At 45.2% G+C, this 21,875-nt stretch overlaps 2 protein-coding genes across 2 annotated transcripts; both read right to left on the bottom strand.

The window, feature by feature from the left end:
• Window positions 1-6,155: 6,155 nt before the first annotated feature.
• ubxn7 (UBX domain protein 7) lies at window positions 6,156-14,937 on the bottom strand. Its single transcript, XM_084446761.1, has 11 exons — window positions 14,862-14,937; window positions 13,688-13,844; window positions 13,416-13,483; window positions 13,148-13,213; window positions 12,656-12,768; window positions 11,749-11,895; window positions 10,418-10,508; window positions 9,590-9,720; window positions 8,744-9,278; window positions 8,095-8,174; window positions 6,156-7,153 (listed from the first exon to the last, which is right to left on the bottom strand). Exons 1-11 carry the CDS (start codon window positions 14,929-14,931, stop codon window positions 6,992-6,994), a joined length of 1,620 nt encoding a protein of 539 aa, XP_084302887.1. The 5' UTR covers window positions 14,932-14,937; the 3' UTR covers window positions 6,156-6,991.
• A 279-nt stretch (window positions 14,938-15,216) lies between these two features.
• ppp1r7 (protein phosphatase 1, regulatory (inhibitor) subunit 7) lies at window positions 15,217-20,422 on the bottom strand. The gene is made up of 10 exons (XM_084446578.1): window positions 20,363-20,422; window positions 19,500-19,595; window positions 18,963-19,018; window positions 18,679-18,744; window positions 18,426-18,556; window positions 18,149-18,311; window positions 17,727-17,843; window positions 17,374-17,478; window positions 17,073-17,159; window positions 15,217-16,856 (listed from the first exon to the last, which is right to left on the bottom strand). The coding sequence occupies exons 1-10, from the start codon at window positions 20,400-20,402 to the stop codon at window positions 16,680-16,682; spliced, it is 1,038 nt and encodes a 345-aa protein (XP_084302704.1). The 5' UTR covers window positions 20,403-20,422; the 3' UTR covers window positions 15,217-16,679.
• Between the last annotated feature and the right edge of the window lie 1,453 nt (window positions 20,423-21,875).

The raw sequence follows: 21,875 nt of genomic DNA, 5'->3' as shown, positions 1-21,875 counted from the left end.
CCCAACATATCGTTAGCGCAATTGTTCACAAGCTGTGTGTGTGTGTTTGTGCGTGCGTTTGAGTGAGAGAGAGAGAGAGAGAAACTGTACTTTGAAACTTCAGATGTTTCCTCATAATGGGAAATGCCCACATTTACAAACGAAGTGAAGCAATATCACCTCTCATGCTCATAGTGTGTCTGCAGAGCAAAACAAGCAGAACATTTCTAGTCTGATTATCATCACTGATCAGAAACCAGAACTATAGAGCTGAAGCTCTCATGTCTTTCAGATCTCGGTATGTGTTAGGGTTTGAGGGTGGTGGAGGTAGGACCCAATAGCAGACGGCAGGCAAGCAGCACAGGTTCCAAAATATAGGTTTTAATACCCCAAAAACAAACAAACAAACACCAGGAGGAAACACACATTGACAATGAACCGACAGAGAACAAAGGAAACAGGAGGGCATAATACAGGGAGAACAATCAAGGAACAACGTACAGGTGGCAACAAGACATAACGAGACACAGGTGCAGACAATCACCCAGACAAGGACAAGGAGGGATTACAACAAGACACCAACACAAGGACAGAGGAACAAGGACACAAGGGAGGACAGGGAAAGGGACTGGGCAGGAAACCAGAGGCGGAAACTAGAGGGCCAGGAGAGGAGGGACTGGAGTGACGTGAGACTAGTGAGGGGACAGGTGTCTAGAGCAGGGAGGACACAAACCAACATACAGTAGAAGACAAGACAACAGACAAGACAACGAACACAAGACCAAAACACAAGGAGGCAGAACAAACCCAAGTGACAATGTGACCAAAGTGTACAACAGTCTCTGGGGGGTAGTGCAGGGGCAGTCACTGGGAGGGGAGGTGCTCAGGGTCCAGGAAGGTCCAGGGGGCACAGGAGCTCAGGGTAAGGAATCCAGGCCGGGAACAGGGGGTGAGCAGGGCGAACCAGGGGTCCGGGGCAGGGGCGAGGGTCTGGACCGGGAGCAGGGGGTGAGCAGAACAAACCAGGGGTCCGGGGCAGGGGCGAGGGTCTGGACCGGGAGCAGGGGGTGAGCAGAACAAACCAGGGGCCCGGGGCAGGGGCGAGGGTCTGGACCGGGAGCGAGCAGAGTGGACCAGGGGTCCGGGGTGAACCAGGGGTCAGAGGCGAATCAGGGGTCCGGGGCAGGGACGCGGGTCCAGACTGGGAGCAGGGGGTGAGCCGGGGCGGATCCGGCCCGAACCATAACAGGATGAAGATGATGGAGAGGAGGACAGCGTGCGCGTGAGCGAGAGGTGGGGGTAGCATGGATAAGAATTTGGGGAATATGGCAATGGGAGTCTACATGGAGTAGCCTATGTAGGCTACTGTAGAGGTCTGATAATAGTTGAGATAACAGGTGTGAACATTTGTTTTATCCTTGGTCATATTGCGATCCATTTGGTGCAGTTGCCATATGCAGACAGAGAAGAAGATACAGTATAGTGGCCAACATTCACAGAAGTGTTTGAGCTTTTGTGGTCAACACTTGCTAGGTTGATTAGGCCTGTGTGTATTCTACCACATCACTGTTATACTCAGGACACCGCTGTTTATCTAGCATACATGTATACCCTAACTGACCTGGAATCCTCAACAGTCCATGGTAGCGTATATGGTCAATGGTGACTTGCAATATCTTGAGCAACAGACAATATATGTGGTGCTTAGAGAACCCCCTGACATGAAGAAAACCTCCTTAGAAGGGGAAAACTATGGGTGATGAATTAATTAATTAATTTAATTGGGTAATTTGGTTTGAAGAAAATATGATTGACAGCAGTTCAATTTGGTTATGGTGAATATTTTGGTTACGTGAATATTTTGTTTGGCACATTCAGCATGGCAACAGAGCAGCCCACGCATGAGTGTTGTTTGCAGAGTCAACATTACTCAACACTAGAGCTAAAGACAGGCTGATCACACTAATTTCACCTCTTGGGAGAGGCCAGCTTCATAAATCTCTTTCAATTTGTCCATATTCATTTGAAAGTCAAATATCATCAGCAAATATCAACAATGGATGAGATTTGTTTAACACACCCCTTTCCCATATGGGGAGTTAATTCCTGGATCTTTATTGAATGCAGGCATTGTGTGTGTGTTTGTATTTAAAGGTGGGTTGGTTGTGCAACATTCATATTTCCAGGTCATGTGTTATAGAGAGGTGACTAGCCAAGATCCAAGATTCTACAAAAATACTTGGCCTATATATTGTCTGACACTTGATAAACAAGATCTTATCCTGCAGCCACTGGGTAGGCCTGTATCTCAGAATGAGTCTCATTTATCTCATATAAGAAAGAAGTGTGTCTGTTCTTGATTGTCAGAGCAGAGTGAATGATGGAAGGTAGGTGAGAAGACACAATTAATTTAAGGTACTGGAATGCAGCCATATTGTTTGAGATGATACAGTTCATGCCAATACAATATGTGGAGTGATTGGCTAATCACAGAATGTTTGCCTGTGGAAGTTTATTGAGTTTGTCCTGCTCTCTCATGTCTACTAGGGCTCAGACTATCCTCGTGAGGGGCCCTATCATATACAGTACAGACGCTAAACAACTCTCAAAAAACAACAGTAAACCCAAAGATAGCAAATGTCCGGTTGTCACTCCCTCCCTTTCTCCGTCAGGTTGTTGACCTGCAGTTCTAGGCTGCTACCACAAGAGGCCATGGTCAAACCCTACACCCCCTCCCGACCGCTACGCTCTGCTACCTCAGGGCGACTGGTTGCCCCGTCACTCCGAGGCTCCTGCGGTCGATCGACACGGTCAAAGCTCTTCTCTGTCCTGGTCCCGCAGTGGTGGAATGAACTGCCCACTGATGTCAGGACAGCAGAGTCGCTGCCCATCTTTCGTCGCAGGCTCAAAACTCATCTCTTCAAGAAGTACTACAACAGCGCACCTACCACAAGAGTGTTTTTTTGTGTGTGGCTGTAAACCAGCATACTTAGACAAGAGGCAGTATTTTTTTGTGCATGGCTGTAAGCCAGCGCACCTAGAATAGCGTTTGTCTCCCTCCCTCCGGTCAATGTTGACCTGCATTTCTCTGTTGGCACCACAAGAGGCAGTAGTCCCAGCACACCAAAATAAAGAAGGACACCAAAATCAACCTGCCAATCTCCACTGCACAAAAAAAGCATAGGACTCCCACCCGGGAAACGGGGGTTCAAGGACCCAATGGGGATGACTTTATGGGACTATACCCCAAACCTCCACACGTTCATCCTTTCACTCCAATCTTTTTATCCCTTACCTTTGTCCAGAAACAGAAGTTGAACCAATTGCAGAAAAATAGCTAACATTACAGGAATAATCAGTGTAACTGCTTTAGCCACTGACCGCTACCATTAATGTTATTGAAGCTGCTGCTAGTTGTTGTGAGCTCATGAGCTAACTGGCTGTCCCGCTCTTGTTGTGCTGGATTAGAATTGGAAGCATTGGAACTGATGTGTCCAGGCGACAAGACCTATCTTAATTTATCAGACATTATTTCATGTCATCTCAATTCACAGCTATTTCAGTGGCGTGACTAGCTTCCGTTCGACCAGTCCTGAACAGAAACAAGCAAGCCACGCACATAAGCCAGGCTGGACCTGGCCTGGTTTCAATTAGCTTTGTGTTAGCTATGTTTGCAAACATAAGTGAATGGTCTGCAGAGGTAGTTTGTGGTGAACAAAAATGGACGCTGGACTGAGGTAAATGTGAATTGTATTATTGAATGAATTGAATACCGGAGGCCCTTTACTTCTAACTAACATCAAATTAGATTGTACTAGCAGGACTACATCCAAAATATATCATCCAGAAAATCATTGTTGATCACAGAAGGACTCTCCATTCAAGTTTAACTGTTAAAAGAAAACATGTTCACCACAAACATTCGACTGTTCGCTGAATTTGAACATAGCCCTGGTTTCATACATTTTCATCAAATGGGTTGGAAATGCCAGCATTTTTTTTTTAAAATTTGTTTTGAATCGGTCACTATAGCACCCCCTATGGACCAATCATGGTCATTCTTTCTGGCATAATTATGCATGGCTTAGAGTAGGCTCACAAGTCAGTCTCTAAATGCTTGTATCATGAGACTACTCCTGGCCTGTAGTTGCAGCATGCCAATTTAAAGTTTTTTTGGTCCTGGACGTCTTCAGTTATTTGACCATTTCCAGAAAAATAATAGTGAAAGAAGAAAATACCAACAATTACAAGAGGGGCCCTACCACCACATACAATTACAACAGTGCTTTTGGGTACCAAAAGTCCCTTGATATAACACATCAAATTCCAAACATCAGAAGACCTCAAGAGTGGGACAGGGCCATTTGTATTTGGAGAAGTTAACTTATGATCCTAATGTCAGTCTCTCTCCTTCTCTCTCACCACAAACTCTCTTGACTCCTTGACCTCTGACTTAGCATAATTGGCAGCTCCTGATACACAGCCAGTGATAAAGGTGGTTACGTTGCAGTGGTGCTGTTGCACAAGCTCACATGATTCACTGGGGCTCTGGGACAGTTTAGCACCCGGCTACATGCTCTTCTAAAAATCTTTATCCAAATTGCAATGGTGGAACATCTAGCTGCATGCTGAAGACTGGCAGGGTCTACACTATTGACATCACTGTTGACTCCACGCCTATTCCTAATTTTGAAGCCGTACTGTCCTTATGGTGACGGAGGAGTGAGAGAAGGTCAAACTAGCCCTCCTAGGCCTCCCTGACTGTACTGAACTGGAGCAGATATGATTATTACAAGCCTTATCATCAAGGAGATCTCTGGGCATTGCTCTACATAGATTATCTTCTGACCCAGACTTTCGGATGACACCTTTATTTTTTGATTGTCACTTAACTTGATCAGTGCAATGCCTTGTACTTAACTGTGACACCCTCCCCGAGGAAAAAATGAATTGAATCCAATTTGGAATAAGGCTGTAACATAATAAAATGTGGAAAAAGTGAAGGGATATGAATACTTTATGAATGCACAGTATGCTGACAGAGGGGGACAGACTGACGTCCTGCTATCTGACCAGAGCAAAGGTGAAGAAAGAAAAAAGTGTGAGTCCAGAAGCACTGTGTTAACAATGAAAAAAACTAACCGAAGAAGTAGGACTCTTACGTTATTATTAGGACTAAGGCTAGTTAGTCCTGGTCCTGCTATGTACAGCTACCTCATGATCTGGGCCTAAGCTGCTCCTGTGCAGGCCAGATACCAAAGAATCCAGCAGAGGTCAACCTCAGTCCCCAGACAGGTCACTGGTGACACATTAACTTCCATTGACTGGCTCCCAAGAACCAGCTCAGAGGTGAATGGGTTGCTGGGATTACCATTCTTTTAACATAAGACAACAGCCTACTTGACTTAACCTATTTGACATGACTGGATGGGTAGCAGCCGCGTAGAGGAGCACACGCTGGGGCCTTGCTCCACATGGCATCTTCTTCGTTCCATCCTCCTCCCCTTACACTCTGGTTCAGCGGACAGTCAGTGCTCCTTTCACCTCCCTCACTTCGCTCCACCTCTTAGCGTTCCTATCGGCAGGGGCGCCCCACCTAGATGCCCTCCATTCTAATCAGGGGAAGCGAGGTGAAAGACTGCACGCACAGTTCTATCTGCTGGGGCGTCCCACCTGGATGCCCTCCATTCTAACCAGGGGAAGCGAGGTGAAAGACTGCACGCACAGTTTGGAGTGAAGCAGGGTCGACGGCCTCCCCCTGTTTGAACAGCTCCAGCCACCCACCCACCCCTTCTACCCTCTGGCCTCGCAGGTGGCTTTGGGGCCTTTCGCTGTAAAACTCTACGCAGGGGCATTGAAGACTGACTACCACAGAGTTGTTTTATGTCACATAGCATGGTTGGATATGATTAGGGTAAACACTTACCCCAGATGTGTGATACATGGAATGCAACTTCAGCATTAATGGGTGGAGCCCACTGAAGGTTACACAGATACACAACGGATATACAGGCGACCTAGAAAATGAGACCACAGTTCCCTTGGTTTTGATGATTATTATATTTCATGAACAGCATCTTTTCTTGGAAATGGGGCAGCATATAAAAAAAAAAAAAGAAAAGGAAAAAGAAACAGACTAAGACTATGTGTTGATCTCTACCTCATCATCCCTGTATAGTGCAGGAGCAACAGCGGAGAACACTTCCTCCCCGTTCAGTTAAGTATTCAAAGTCACCCACTCAACCCCGAATCAACTCCTAGCCCCTAAAATCCCAAGTGTAGACCGGAGAGGAGTGGGCAGATGACAGTACACTAAATACAGTACTCCATCCACCTTGGTGTCTTTTTCTTGTTCGGATCTGTCCACTCCTTTCAGGAATATAAACACTTGTAGAGAGTAGAGGCTGGGTGAGGGTTTATTTGGGATGGAGCCCCCCTTAATAATCCTTACAACTGTGCCTCTCTCAGTGGGGGCACACAGGTTAAAGGGTCAAAAAGAGTCCAGGTCAAACTTCCGAGCCCCCCCCCCCCCCATAATCCGGCAACAGCAACAACTTGAAACAACAACTTGAAAAAATAACAAATCTGACGTTTGGGATCCTTTTTGGAAACGTTTTGTTTGTCAAAATGTATGTTCAATGTATACTCTGAACAGCTTATTACCTAAGAATAAAAAGTAAGAACATCAAGGTCCAATAGAACAGGGGAGGCTGTGCTGCCAATGACATCATATACAGGCCCCAGGCAGTCCATGAGGAGTTTAGGCTGTCATCTGAGACACAGCCTAAGTACTCAGGCCAGGGACGCCACCCAGTGGCAGTGGTGGGAAAATGAAGTCCGTCCACTAGCAGGTGTCCTCGGCAAGTGGGGATGGGGGGTAGGGGGAGGGCAATTCCCCAAAAGAACAAAAGGTTGAGGGGTCAGGGCCTGTGACGCCATCCTCCCATGTGATTAGAGACAGGGGCGAGGTCTGCCAGAGATAGATAGATAAGGAGAGCTAGTTCAGAACCGGCTAGTTCCTCTCCTGCACAAACACAGTCTCCTGCGGACACAGGCCCGCCTCCTGCAGTGTGATGTCATAGTCCAAGTGGGCCAGCTTCCGTCGGGGGAAGTTGGTGACGAGCTCGAAGCGTTCGTTGGGGTAACCCTTCGATTGGACGTGTCTCACCAGTGCCTTGATGGACAGAGGTTGGTTGGGGAGGGAGAGGGACACAAATAAGGAAAGGTCAGTGGCATACTGTCAAGGTCAAGGTCACCTTTAATTATATAGCACATTTAAAATCAACCAAAGTTGCACCAAAGTGCTTTACAGTATAAAAACAGACAATACAGAAACTAAAAGTGCACAATTCAACTACACAATCACAACAGGGCCAGGGATGTATGGCTTGAAATCAACAGGTGCCTCATTTAGAAACACCGTGTACACACAAAAGAATGTGCACGCCACTTTCCACGCAAACTTTGGGATTTATTTTAAAAGAAAACTTGACAGGAGAATGGGTGTACCTCCACCCATGACCCAAAGGTACACACATTTCTGGAGAAATTAGAAACTGAGACTCCGAAGGCAGAAGAATGAAACTCGAGAAACGCTTTGAAATTGATACCATTTTGTCAGTGTAAAATACATTGACATTACCTCTCACATATAATATTGAGTGTGTTATGACATTTATTGCCATAAAAAGGTGGGACAAATTACATTTAAACTTGTGCCGTTTTCAATGCCTCGATCGGTCAGGTAGAGATACGACTACGAGTGCAGTTCATATGTATACACATATCACCGTCATTGTCGTAATGCAGTCAGTATGGATGAACAGAGCGTTTCACTGACCATTTATAGGCAACTATGGGCAATGAAACTATGAACAAAAAAATGGCGGGACAAGACGCACGCTCACGTGCACCAAGTTTCGAGTTGATTGCGATATATAACGGGAAACTTGGGCGTGGGACGTGTGTGCGCACTGTTATATTTTTGTGCGTACGCACTTTCGTTTTGTACGTACCCGATATTTTGACACGACTCATATTTATAAATGAGGCCCCTGGACATTGGATGGAACTAACATAAGCTCCCACATCAACATCCCAAGATGCCACTCTCACCATAAGCTTGGCCTTGGACGAAAGGGCGATCTGCTCTCTCTGTCCGTCTGGGTAGCGAAGCATCAGTCTGGCCTTAGGACCTGGACACACATCAGAGTCAATACACGCTGTGCCTACGTAGTACACACACACACACACACACACACACACACACACACACACACACACTAGGGATGAGACGGTATGTATTTTTGCATTACTGTACGGTATCTAGTCACACGGTGCGGTTTACGGTATTTCACGGTATACAGCATTTTACCTCCCCAACACAAAAAAAAACTAGTATTTTACTTTGAAGGAACTACAGTGCAACACATGATGGAAAATATACACTATTGTAATTAAGCTCAGTTTATTAATAGCAAGCTTATATTAAATTACAAAATTAACTCTTGCAAGCAACTTGAAATGTGAAGTTTCAGCAGTGCATTATTGTGTAATACCGTAAACGTAATACCGTAAACACAGGGAATGTCACGGTTCTAATACCGTGGACATTTTATACCGCGGTTCACGGTTTTACGGTATACCGTCTCATCCCTAACACACACACACACACACACACACACACACACACACACACACACACACACACACGCTGTATGTGAATGGTTCCAAAGTCAAGAGGGGTCAAGCACAAAAGCCCTACCGTTGTCGTCAAGGCGGTCGAGGTCACAGGGTTCTGTGGTGCTGGTCTTGGCGGGCCTGGAACTACTCGGGCCCGCTGAGGTGAGATGGTTCTCCCCCTGGCGCTGCTCTGACTCGGGGTCCGGCTGGGAGCGGCTGGGCCCTGCTGCCACCGCGGGCTCCAGGTGGTTCTTTTTGCTCTCCTCTTTCCTGTGGCTGTTCTCTTTGTGGGGGGACTTCCTGTGACGGACGGGGGGGGGGCTGTCTGGCCGAGGGGGCTGCGGCGCGGCGGGGGTGCGTCGGCCCGAGGAGGCGGCACCCCCCCCCTCCTCCTCCTCCTCCTCCTCCTCCTCCTGGCCTCCCGTCACCTCGTTGTCGGAGCCGTCGACGGAGATGAGGCCCTCGCTGTCGGAGAAGGGCTCGGCGTCCGAGTCGTCCTCGGAGCGGGGTGAGTCCGGGGGCTCCGGGGCGGAGGCGGAGTCATAGTGGGTCTCCTGGAGCGAGGCCCGGATGGCCGCCTCCAGCTGACTGTCCTCGCTGGCGTCGATCAGACTCTCCTGAGACCCGCAGAGGGAGAAGGGGAATATTCAGCACACAGTGGGGGGTGGAGGGAGAGAGAGAGAGAGAGAGAGAGAGAGAGAGAGAGAGAGAGAGAGAAGGGCGAGAGAACAAAAAGAGGGAGCAAAGTGAACAGAATGAGAATGTACACAGCAGGAGGACAAAATCAAGAAAGAGAGAGAGAGAGACAGTGAGAGAGACAAAGGGGGAGAGAGAGAGAGAGAGACAGTGAGAGAGACAAAGAGAGACAAAGAGAGAGAGAGAGAGAGAGAGAGAGAGAGAGAGAAACAGTGGGGGAGTGTAAACAGACCGAGCGGGCGCGTTTGGCGGGGGGGGCGTGGCTAGACGGGCCGTCGAGCTGGCCGTGTTCCGTCAGGAAGCCTGTCACCTGCTCCAGGAAGGAGGCCACGTCCAGCTGGTTCCACTCCACCATCTTCTGACCTGTGGGGGCCGGGGTGGGGGCCACAGCCTGTTACCATGCTAACCTCACCAGCCTCCATAGAGACGCGCGTCTACAGCCAACAGGCTGTTACCATGCTAACCTCACAAACCTCCATAGAGATGTGTGTCTACAGCCAACAGGTCACCAAAGACTCATGTCTATAGCTCCCAGTTTGTTACACCTGTCTACATAGAGAGGCACACTTTTATAGCTCTAGGCTACATTCTACTGTGGTATTTTCTCCGTTCAGGCACGCACGCACACACACACACATACACACACACACACACACACACACACACACACACACACACACACACACACAACAGAGCTTTCAGTTTGACTTTGTTCTACATTGAGATTCCAATCAATCAATCAATCAAAGCTTTATTTGGATAGTGCATTTCATACCCAGTGGCAACACAATGCGCTTTACAGAGAACAAGGGAGGTGGGCATACGACCCACCACTACATATTCCAGAGGGAAGCAAAAAAACAGTAATCACCCGGGGGCCAGATAAGTGAGCGGTAAAAATTCTTCACTGACCCCTCTCAACAAGGCGATAGAGCAAGCTCCAGGAGTATGTTTGTCTACCGGCTAAGAACATTTATAATTCCACACACATTCAAGTGAAAATATCTTTGTGGTTGCATATGAAGTGACAGCAGGGTGATTGGGATGACGCCGGCCTCACCTGTGCGGGGGTCCAAGATGGAGATGTAGGGGAACTTGTTCAGCTTGTAGAACTGGATGTATCTCTGCCCCTCTTCACTGTCATGGTACACCTGTGAGCAAACAAACACATATTCAAACACACACAAACAGCCACATAATCATCACACCAATGTCCAATGTGAATCAAATGCATGCTTGCCTCTCCTGGCTTACAGTTGACAATGGTTGTCCTCTAGTACACTTGTATTGTTCAAGTCAGTTATTATTAGTAAGACTCTGTTTTTTTGTTGGAACAATGCATGACCCTAACATTAGAGGGTTCAGAAATGCTCAGCTTGTACTGCCTCATCCAAGAACAAATGCTTTACTGTGATTCTTTATTTATAGATCAATATATCTTTGGAATAACCGACCTCGAAATCTCTGCTGAATTTATAGTAAATCTTTTAATTTTAAAGAAACTCAAATTATTTCATTTTTTAAATGTTGGTTTAAAGTAGATGAGGATGTTACTGACAGACTGCTAGACTACGGATAATATAATAAATTGCCAGCTTTAAATCTCTAGCTGAGTACCTGAGACTAGAATAAGAAGGTGATTAGCACCGATAAGATAGTGTAAGGACAAGCGATTACAATTCCAATGTGCCTGTACCCACACTTGTTACACATGGCAAATAAACTTTCTATTCTTTCTATTCTATTCTCTATTATCTATTAAAGGTGCGGTGTGTAGAAGTTTGTGGCAGAAATGGAACATATTCATAAGTATGTTTTAATTAGTGTATCCCAAGAAATTAAGAATCATTATTGTTTTCGCCAACTTAGAATGAGACCTTTATATCTACATAATGAGCGGGTCCTTCCACGGAGGCCGCCATGTTGCACCATGTGATTGTATGCAGTTGGTTGCAATCTGCAGCCTCACCACTAGATGCCACCAGAAATCCCGCATTGCACCTTTAAGTGTTGAGATTGGGGTTTTTATCTTTTGTATTTGCAATTGTCTAGTTTTACTTGCAATTGTTTTTGTATGCACTTTTTATGTGGACACTCGGAAGATTAGCTGGTTGCTATATGGCCCCAGCTAGTGAGGATCCTCATTAAAAAATTCTGAATCAAGTGAAGGTATGAAACTGTTACTGGAACTGAAAATGTAGCGATGTGACACATTGTACAGTAATGTCAACTCTAAGGGGGTGGGGAGTTAGTGAGAGAGAGAGAGAGAGAGAGAGAGAAGTTTGTATGTGTGTGTGTGTGCGTGCGTGCGCAAACATGTACGAGCCCCACATTAAGTGTACACCTGTGAGTGTGCGTTCATAATAAATCTGTAAACTGCTGCGTGCGTACCTGCCAGAATATGAAGTGCTCTCTAATGATGGTCCTGACGGCGTCGTTGCTCCACACGTCCCTGTTCAGGCACTGGCAGGCAAAGTCCTGCACGTTCTGGATGTTGATCATCAGCCACTTGTTCTCCAGCTGACCACAGTCTTTCGCCTACACAGAGCAGGGATAGCACAGGTCAGAACAAGGGCCTCCAGTTCACTGTTGTTGTGCTACACACAGCACTAGCGACAGGACTAACGGTGCATTCCGGTTGCCTCGGGAACTGGGACTTTCCTGGTTCCCCGGCATAAATGTAATCTGGAACTCCCCCTGAACAGAGGTTTCCACCGTGGAAACTCGGGAGGGGTAAAAATGTCCTCCGACCTGACCCGACCACAACTCCGAACTCAAATCAAGATGGTTTATTTGTGTCTCGTTAAATCAGTCGTACACAGTACTGTCCAACTTCTATCAGTGGACAATGTTGCTAGGTGTTTGTATGTGCAAAATAGCATGTAGTGCGTTGTTATCAACTGGTATTGCTAACAATGGCTAACTTGGCTAGAACTACAAAGAAGTGGGTTTTTCGCCTTGTTTCTGGAACGCGGTCAACTCGAGTGTGATGTCATTCCTAACTCCAAATTCCTACTTCCCAGGCAACTGGAACGCAGCATAAGCCACCATAGGATTTTCATTTCAAAATCATGGGTGCTAAATCTGTGAGCGCAGCCTACCGACAAGAGAAATACTACTTCCCACATGTCGCAATGACATTGCAAGAGAGGGCAGACACGCATACACACACGCTATCACAGTCACCATTATCATGGCCGTCATAACAGTTCAGGATTAATCAGCAGAGGACACGGCGCAGGGCAAATATAGCCAAGGGAGTTGGGATTCCTGGCCACAGGAGGTCATCCTCACTCACCGTCTCAAAGCTACCTTTGTGCATGAGTTCGATGGGGGGGCGGAACAGGTCTGCCAGAGTGCTCAGCTTCTTGTCCACTGCACTGCCGTTCCTCAGCTCCTGCTCCTGGCGGACTGGCAGAGGGCACAGACACCATCAGAGAGGATATCTCCTCATTAGGGTTGCAAAGGGGCGAAAATTTTTACATTTGTATTAGAAATATTTGCCTGCATCTCTGCTTATGACAAAACAAAATGTTCATTTTTATGTACGTATATGATAAGGTAAACAGTTATAAATAACCCCAAATTTATTCCTGGTAATTCACGTTAATTCCCATGAATTCCTGTTAAATCCCATGGAATTTTTCCAACTCTGAATATTCATGGAATTTTGCAACCCTACTCCTCATATCCTTACTCCTCATATGAGCTAACAGGCATATAGCAGTGAATGTACTGACAGAGAGAGAAAGAGAGAGAGAGAGAGAGAGAGAAGCTCTTAATTGTTTACTGGTTTCTGTTTGGAAGTCCCGGAAGCCGTCAAATATGGACCTGGCTGGTCTTCGTCGCTTTGGCACTACAAGGATACACACACACAGAGGGAAAGAGTGAGAGAGAGTTTCCAGATGAGACTGGAAATGGCTGATTCTGATTCTTCTATAGAATGATAACTGTGTCAAAATGTGAACCTTGTATTACATGCTAGGTCTGAGGACACTGAAACAGTTGGAAAAGACTAATGGCATTAACCACATAATCAGTGTTATGAAGGAGGGTACCTCCAAACAGAGGCTCAGGTTCCACCAGTATGTCTTGCTTTTGGGGGATAGGTGCCCGTACATCATCACTGCAAAACAAGGAAACGCAAGTCAGCTCAAACCTTGATTGTCCACTGGGACACAGTTGATGTGCTCACCCAAGGTTTCGGAATCAGCCTAGATAACTACTAACGTATGCAATTACTAACACAGCACTGGGATATATTTATGATGACAATCCATAGATACTGAGAGAAAAATTTGTCTGATGACAAATAAAAACATCAGCTTACTCTGCCGGGGGGGCTCTGCTGCTGGAGGCCGCTGTTGAACTGGAGCTGGTGCTGGGCTCCTCTGCGATCCCCCCTCCATCCAGGAACATGGTCACTGCCATCTCTAGGTTGTTGTTGCATGCTTCCAGCATATGTTTCCCCACACTCTCTGTGGCTCCTGGGACAAAATAGAATACACACAGGTGTATAATTCTATATCAGTTTTTGGTATTCCTGTTCAGCACTTTGGTGAACCATGGTTGTTTTGAATGTGCTATACAAATAAGTTTAACTTGACTTGACAGTTGAAAACAAGACAAACGTGTATGTTATATGTAATACTTGCTGTTGAACAGATTTACATTTTACAAGTCAGCCATATTATTCTATTCTAAAGATGTTTATTTCAGCTGCGCTAATTAAAAAAAATCTATAAATTGTTGCAAATGTTTCATGCATCAGTGGTTAGGCCTGCATGTCGGTGCATATCGGATAGTTTCACGGCTTCACTGCGCATGCCCAGTGCCCACTTCACTTTTCAGTATTCTCGGGGATAAACCTTGTACTCAAAACCAGACTAAGCAAATGTGCATTTGTCCATAAACTTTGTGCAGCTAATATGTCAGTTTAACAGATCACTAAAGTGGTGCAATGCTTCCTATTGCGTGAACAAGACAGATGGGAAGACGGAGAGGTTTCATTTTCAAGTCATCAGTATCGTGAGGCGGAGCTAGCCAACAAGCTAGCTGGTAGCTAGTGAAGGAAAATGTTGCGTCCATTCCATAACGCGAGCAAGCTAGCTAAATAAATGAGACATGCTTATAGCTAGCTAGCATGCTAGATGTACGCACTATTCTTCTCTTCCAAGTGAGTTTAGAAGAAACGAATAAGTCACTTTTGCAGTAGACATCATGCTTATATGACACCAGGCTATATTGGAAGGCTTTTTCTGTTTGAAAGTTTGCAAGCTAATATTTCCACCCAGCTTGTTACCACACACTGGTCGTTAGCTAGCTAGCATCGCGAGCTAACGTTTCACTTCTTTTTCCCTGATGATGACAGAGGGGGCAGCAGGCACTGATGCCCCACCTGAGCTCGTGCACCGTATTCTGTGATAGGTGTGCGGAGTGATTCTTCTGGAGGATAGAGCAACATAATTTCAGAAAATGGGAATAAAATAAAATTTAATTATTACCTGTAATAGCAGTGAATTGTTGTATTAACCCATTCACCCCCGGAGCTGATGCATCTCCGAGCGCCGCCATCTTACCGCCACTAACAACAACACAAATGGTGCGCGTGCGTACAGCCGTTCTGTACTCGTCCCCACGAACTTTCGTGTTGGATTGTGGGTTATGTATTTTACCGACTTCAGAAGTTACTGTAGTTGCATACAATTTAGATGATTGAATTGTTTATTTATTTCATAGATATGTATGTTCTACACAGGTTTCATGTGTAATAATAACGTGTGGGAATTAGACAATATCGTTTTAGGCATCTTTATTTAGTCTTTACATTCAATTCAATAAAAAATAAACGAAGCAGTAATGAGCAAAAATAAACATGAATTGTGTGGGAACTCCTCTGAGTGACCCAGAATGCAAAACAACAACAAAAAAAATGTCTTCCCCAGTGAGGTACAATGGTTAGGCTATCAAACCGAAGTGAAATGCATGGAGCTGTCATTTATTTTAAATAATATTAAGCCAAGTTCTTCTTAGTAGGCTACCATTTCCATAGCCTATTGGCTATACCTGGATAACTAGATAGTCCTTGCTCTCTTCTGCAAAAAGTCCATTACTTTGGTCAAGCAGCTCTCAAAACACTGATCACTCCACACTCCTTCAATCTGATCGCATTTAAATCAAACCAGAAAAGTCATTGAAGCTCACCTGTTCACTCAAACATTTCCCCTGTAACTGAGTGGATAGATACACCCAAGCTCACTTTCTTCTGCAAAACACATTCTACTGATCCTACTGAGAGTTGCTATGTGGTTTAACTTCAGCTCACCTCCACCTTAGAGCTGCAGCCACTCTCTACTGTCAGAATCAGAAAACGGGTCACAAAAAGATGCAGCATTTCAATACAAAAGGGAGTAAATCAAGTGCACTCTAGCATTTTACTACAAGATACGACACGGATGAGTCAGTGTGCGAGTGAGTTGTTCATAATTACCCAGAAGCAACCAAGCCAACTATCAACTATTATTCTGTGAGCAATAGCTCAGGCTGGGACGCATGTAGGAAACAATTAAAAGCAAGGGTTACTGTAGTGTCATATCCTTTATACATCTGAGAAAGCTCATTCTTTTAAAACAAATATTTTTTTAAAAGACTTTGATGCCAGGTTTGTATAGCCTCGTGAGACCATCGTGATCTCGCAAGCTCACATTGTTGTACCGTGAGGCTGGACTAGGCCTGTCTGAGAAACCTCCCAAGATAATACTCACATTACCACACAACTACTCCAAAAAACAACCTCCCACTTATGAGACTGAAGTGCAGTTTCAATGATGAGGAGATAAAACAGACTGCCTCCTCCATTTTATACAGAGTGAGGTGTGTGTATGTGTGGGGGTATACAGAGGGCATCTATACCCTCTACTTGATCCCACATTCAAAGGTTAGGTGTATGTGGGTGGGTGGGGGGGCGATGGGGTAGGGAAAGGGGGTTAAGAGGTAATTTGATCATTTTGACAGCTGACAGCACTAGTCCATACCCAGCCCAACAAATTACCAAACTTTTACACAATAGCATAGGTCAATTTGTGCATGAATATATAACATGCGTGCATGTGTTTGTGTGCCAAGCGGGTAAGCAATGACAGTTGATGATCGATTCCTGGATGTGTGTAAAGTATGTGTTGGGAGTGTTTAGGATTGTGGGTGTGTGTGTGTGTGTGTGTGTGTGTGATGGCAAGATAATTTGAACAATAGGTCCGTCTGGAGGCCAGAGCAGTGGGGAGGGGGGATTGAGTTGGAGGCGACGGGCTGCATGGTTGGAGGCCTCAGAAGCGGATGAATGTGGCATCAATCTGGCGTACGCTGGGCAGCGCCAGCATGATCTTTCGCCTGTACTGGGGATCCTTCTGTAAGGGATTTCTCTCAAGATAGACTGTCTCCAGAGTTTTAGCATTCTTCAACTCGTCCAGATCTGACCAGTTCTCTATCTGATTGTCGTTCATCTGAGAGAGAGAGAGAGAGAGAGAGAGAGAGAATGAGAATGAATGCAGAATTAAGGAAGATGAATAGTGAAATATAGATAAGATTAGTTTTGTTTAAGATTTATCTCAAGTTTCTGGTCTGAAGAAATATCCATTAGACTTAAAACACCCACACTTTTAATGATGACAATGACTAAAATATTCTCCATCAAAAACCTTTTCATTTATCCTCCTTACCCAGAATTCCTGCAGTTCCGTTAAATGGCTTATGTTTTCAATTTTCTTTACCCGATTGGCTGCGATGTCCAGAGTTGTCAGTTTTTTCTAGCAGAGGACAATCCAAAAATAATTTTAATTGGTTTAAGTCTTATATAATTTACAATTTTATAATACACATCATTGATTTCACAATGACCAAATCCGTTTTATATGTATAAAAAAATAATAAGGAAAACGCATATAAGTTTGCATTGCTGGTTGCTACACAAGGTACAGTTCTGTCCCTAATCTTGTGCTGTTGCGGTTGTGTGTGACTCACATTGTTCTCCAGGCCCTCCATGACCTCAATGCCGTTATGACTCAGGTAGAGCTCCTTTAGGTTCACCAGGCTCTGCAGACCCTCAATCTTAGTGATGCGGTTACTCTGCATTAGCATACACAGAACCGCTGTTTCAGATACATTTTTCATACATTTGTTACCCCACTTTTAAAGAACTCATAACAGAACCACAGATAAGTGCCAACACAGAATCAATCAATTCCATATGCAATTCAGTTTGCGGTAGATTAAGCAGCTATATCACAGTACTGAAAACACATTTGTGAATTTGTTTGAGCCAAATGTAATTTAGGTGACTCGGGTCGGGTTTAACGGCTGACTGGTCGGTGTACCTGGATGCTGAGAACCGTCAGATTGTGTAGTCCCTCCAGATGTTGAAGCTGGCTGATCTTATTGGTGCCAAGAAACAAGCTCTGTAAAGAAGACAGCGCGTCCAAGTTCTCGATTATCTGTAAAAACAAAAACAGGGAAAACGCAAACATTAGATTGCATATTCCTCAGACCTTTGCTGCTCTCTGGTTGATCTGCTTTCAAGAGGGATGGCTCGCCCCACTCACGTCAATGACATGACGTGACATGCTGATGATTGGTTGAGACAAACTGTCAAATGCCGACCTTATCCAATCAGGGGAAAAATACTAGATGGTCTCAAATGAGTCAGTATATCCATATCCACTGATATATGCATGTTTGTTTGTATGCTGTATTCTTTCAGTGACAGCCACTTGTCCCCCCCTGACCCCGGCCCTCTCACTCGAATGCGGTTGGAGCCCAGCTCCAGCATCTCCAGGCCAGTTAGGTGGTCCAGGCTGGTGATGGAGCTGATCTTGTTGTGCAGCAAGAAGAGCTTCTTCAGCCCGGTCAGGCGCTCCAGACCCTCGATCTTCCTCAGGACGTTGAAGGACACGTCTAGCTGTCTGTCAATCAAACAAAAATCTCCATCAGAGTGGTGACAAGTGGGACATTGTGTGTGTGCGCGTGTGTGTGTGTGTGTGTGTGTGTGTGTGTGTGTGTGATTCTGTCAGACTCACTCCAGCTCTGTGAGGTTCTGCAGGTTCTCCAGTTTGCGGATCTGGTTGTCATAGAGATCCAGCTCCTGCAAGGAGACTAGCCTCTCCAGGTTCTCTATCTTTTTGATGAGATTCTGACGTAGGGAGAGTGTCTGGAAAAAAAACAACACCCATGAAACATGGAGAAAACACAGCCAAATCATCAGCCTACAAATAGGGTCTGATTATCATAACCCACAAAAAAAATCTGTTACCAAAAGGCATACCAACCGACCTTGGCCTTCTGCAGCACCTCCAATCCCTCAATCTTCCCTATCCGACAGTGAATAAGATCAACATCCTGGGTATGACACAGGAATTGACAGGAGCTGTGTTAGGCAGAGATAACTACATAATGACAAGAACAGCACAAGCAGATGCAGTTGGGAACAGACAGATATGAAAGGACTATTTTGTTAAAGGAGCAATCAGGATAAGAGACAAATGACACATATAGATTTAGTTGCATCAGAAAAGAAAAAACGGAGGCAAACTGACTCCAAGCCTCCCTGCTCTCACCGTTTCCTCTGGGTCCAGGGTTATGGTGTCCATGTCGACTGGAGACTCCTCTTTGACTGCAGTTTGAAAAGATGGATGGAGGGGGAGACATTAGCTTTATACTGATACTCATAACATAACCACATGCAAATGTCAATATATATTATCCCCCCCAGGATTATTTATAGCTATAACATGTATATAATACACCCATGGCCTCGCTCCCGGGGTATTTATGTATCCATATCCATATATAGCATGTATATAATCTATCCAGACCAGGATCTGTCTTATTTTACACCTATATTTATACTGTATAGAAATGGTACTTAATGTGTAACTTGTAAATTTGTCATTTGTAAATTGAGTATTGGAGTTTATCTGTATTATGCATAAACTTGGAGCCGGCAGGAACATTTGACCGTAAGTGCACACATACATTACATGTGACAAAGAAATCTTGAATCTACTGCAAGTCCTTTGGTGTACATGTACATACTTCATTTTAGTGTTTCGTCCCAGTTTTGGATGGGGTCTAAGGTGTGTGTGGTGTTTTACCTGTGGCAGAAGGCTGGTTGGGGTCCACTTCCCCATTAAGACTCTTCCTCCTGGTCTCATCATCTCCAGACTCCTCAGACTCACCCCTCCGGTCCACTACAAAAATAAAACAGAAATGAGTAAGAAAGGCTGCAATTCTCACTTAATAAACTCAAACACACCCTGGCATTGAATCTCCTGGTCTAAAGCGCACATACTGTCAAGCTTAGCATTTAGCATCAATGCCTCTTTTGATACAGCTAACGTTAGCTAGCTACAGTAGTAGGGCAGCAGAGAGGACCTTGTCTCATTTTCCAGCTAGCTGTAGCAAGTCAGCAAAACTCTTGAGTATGCATGCCATGGTGTTGCTGCCTAGCCAAGCCAGCTAAAGAGCATTCAAGCCGAGGACGAAAGTCGGCCATTGTTCAGCAAGCTTTTGTCACATTATTAGCCGTAGCTAAACGCTGGGGTGTTGACGTTCTGAAGACTTTGACGATAGCTAGTTCGGCACACTACGTAACATTCCGTATACGTAGCTAGCGTTGCTGGCTAGCTGGTTTTACAAACCAACAAGGTGCGCCAGCTAGCTGGCCAAAGATAACAGATGTCAAAAAGCAGATATCAATGTGATAACGTCACATATGGGTTACAACACTTACTAAGTTAATAAAAAAAAACTGGCTTGCGTTAGCTAACGTTAGCTAGCTAGCTACCTCTACGCGTTAACCTAGCTAGTGCTAGCCTGCTGTTGGAGATGGAGAGCATTGAACACCACATATAGCCAATGTTAGCTATATCGGGGAAATATGTTTGCCTACTTAAAGTGATAGTTAATTCACGTTTATAGTGTTTGTCTGTGATGACATAATGTCAAGTCCACTCACCTTCCATCTCTTGAGGCTCTCCAACAGATAGGGTAGCCATATTATTTCCTGTAAACCCTTTCGTTGACAACCGATCAGCCAATCCTGTGAAAGCACATCTAGCGGGGTGCGGGTTTGCCCTGTTTGTATTTGAGCGTCAATGTTGTAATGCTGCCTGAAACCAGTGTCACTGCGTCATTTAGTGTAATTGCACTCGCTGGCACTCTCCATGCATGCCCCATCAAGGCATCGAGGGACGAGAACCCCTCTGTTTTTCTATCAAAACAACTTTACAGATTATTATGGCATGGATATACTTGCTGTATGTCTGGTCATATGGTCCAGTTACTACTTGTAGGCTATTCTAGTCTGTGTTTATGGCGTCAGATGTATGTCCACCCCAACCACCCGTTCCAACTTCCCTTCTCCGTTCTTGACACTGGCTCCCTGCAGCTCGCATGCAGTTTAAAACTCTGGTACTAGCCTACAGGGGAATGAAAGGAACAGCTCCTTCATACCTCCAGGCCACGGTCAACCCCCCTAGGCCTAGGCTGCTACTCGGTGCGACCGTCACTTCGAGGCCCCTGCACTCGAACGACACGGTCACGGCTCTTTCTCTGTCCTGGCCCCGTAGTTGTGGAACCCATAGATATGGTGGAACTGCCCACTAGCTGGCACCAGGACAGCAGTGTTTCCCATACGTCAATTCGTTAATGGCGGCCCGCCATAGCTGCAAAATTAAGGTTATCAAAAGTTTTTACTTCTCATAAATAAATAACAAAACTCAAACGTTGTTGTGTTTTGCGCTGTGCTCATGGTACTCTGCTGGGCCTCCCCCTCCCCACCCCCCGCAAATCGCGTGGATTGAAATAGGTCGCGTGCCAATCACACTTGTTGGAAGTGTCAATTGCACACAGCTGCATTGATTCACGCTGGAATTCCACACGGAGTTGAGATATGGTTGTTTGATGTAAGTTAACGTTAGCTACTTACACTATATACAATACAATCCATATAGAATATCCACTGTAGTTGTCTACTTGTCCAAACATAATTTGGGCTATTCTGCAACGTTAATTTTCCAGTCTATGTAACGCGAATTTTCCAGCTAGCAAGCTAGACTGTTAAATAGCTACCAGCAACGTTACCTAGCTAAAGTTAGGCTAGCACTAGCTAACGTTAGGTTTGCATGTAACGTTAGTCAGGCCAATGTCATTGAAAAACGGGACTGTCTTAAGCTTAGCTAATATGATTGTACTCTTGACTTAAAGGTCATGAGTACCAGACCAATACATACATTCTTCAAGAAGAAAGCGAGAGTAGAAGCAGATAAAGAAACTGCTGCGGAGCCTGAGGAACGTTGGCTTTCTAGCTAGGATAACGTAGCAATAGATGCCAAGTCAATAGCCAAACATATTGCCTATTAATAATTATTATTCATACGCTTTTGTCAAAAAATAAAGTGGATTAACTAACAGTGAAATGTTTATTTACAACAGGAGAGACGGCTTCTCCAGGCAGGAGAGCCTCCTCT

Source organism: Borostomias antarcticus (assembly GCF_949987555.1).
Source record: "Borostomias antarcticus genome assembly, chromosome: 12".
Lineage (NCBI taxonomy): Eukaryota > Metazoa > Chordata > Actinopteri > Stomiiformes > Stomiidae > Borostomias > Borostomias antarcticus.
The sequence above is the reverse complement of the archived record's forward strand: the minus strand, read 5'-3'. Positions and strand labels throughout refer to the sequence as shown.

Coding starts and splice junctions, on each gene's coding strand:
- ubxn7 (XM_084446761.1), bottom strand. CDS start 14,931: ATGGCGGCGCTCGGAGATGCATCAGCTCCGGGGGTGAATGGGTTAATA. Junction 13,484..13,687: donor AGCAGAGCCCCCCCGGCAGA/GTAAGCTGATGT, acceptor CTTGTTTTGCAG/TGATGATGTACGGGCACCTA. Junction 8,175..8,743: donor CGACCGCCTTGACGACAACG/GTAGGGCTTTTG, acceptor ATGTGTGTCCAG/GTCCTAAGGCCAGACTGATG.
- ppp1r7 (XM_084446578.1), bottom strand. CDS start 20,402: ATGGCTACCCTATCTGTTGGAGAGCCTCAAGAGATGGAAG. Junction 18,312..18,425: donor CAGAACCTCACAGAGCTGGA/GTGAGTCTGACA, acceptor TTTGATTGACAG/ACAGCTAGACGTGTCCTTCA. Junction 17,844..18,148: donor TGGGCTCCAACCGCATTCGA/GTGAGAGGGCCG, acceptor TTGTTTTTACAG/ATAATCGAGAACTTGGACGC.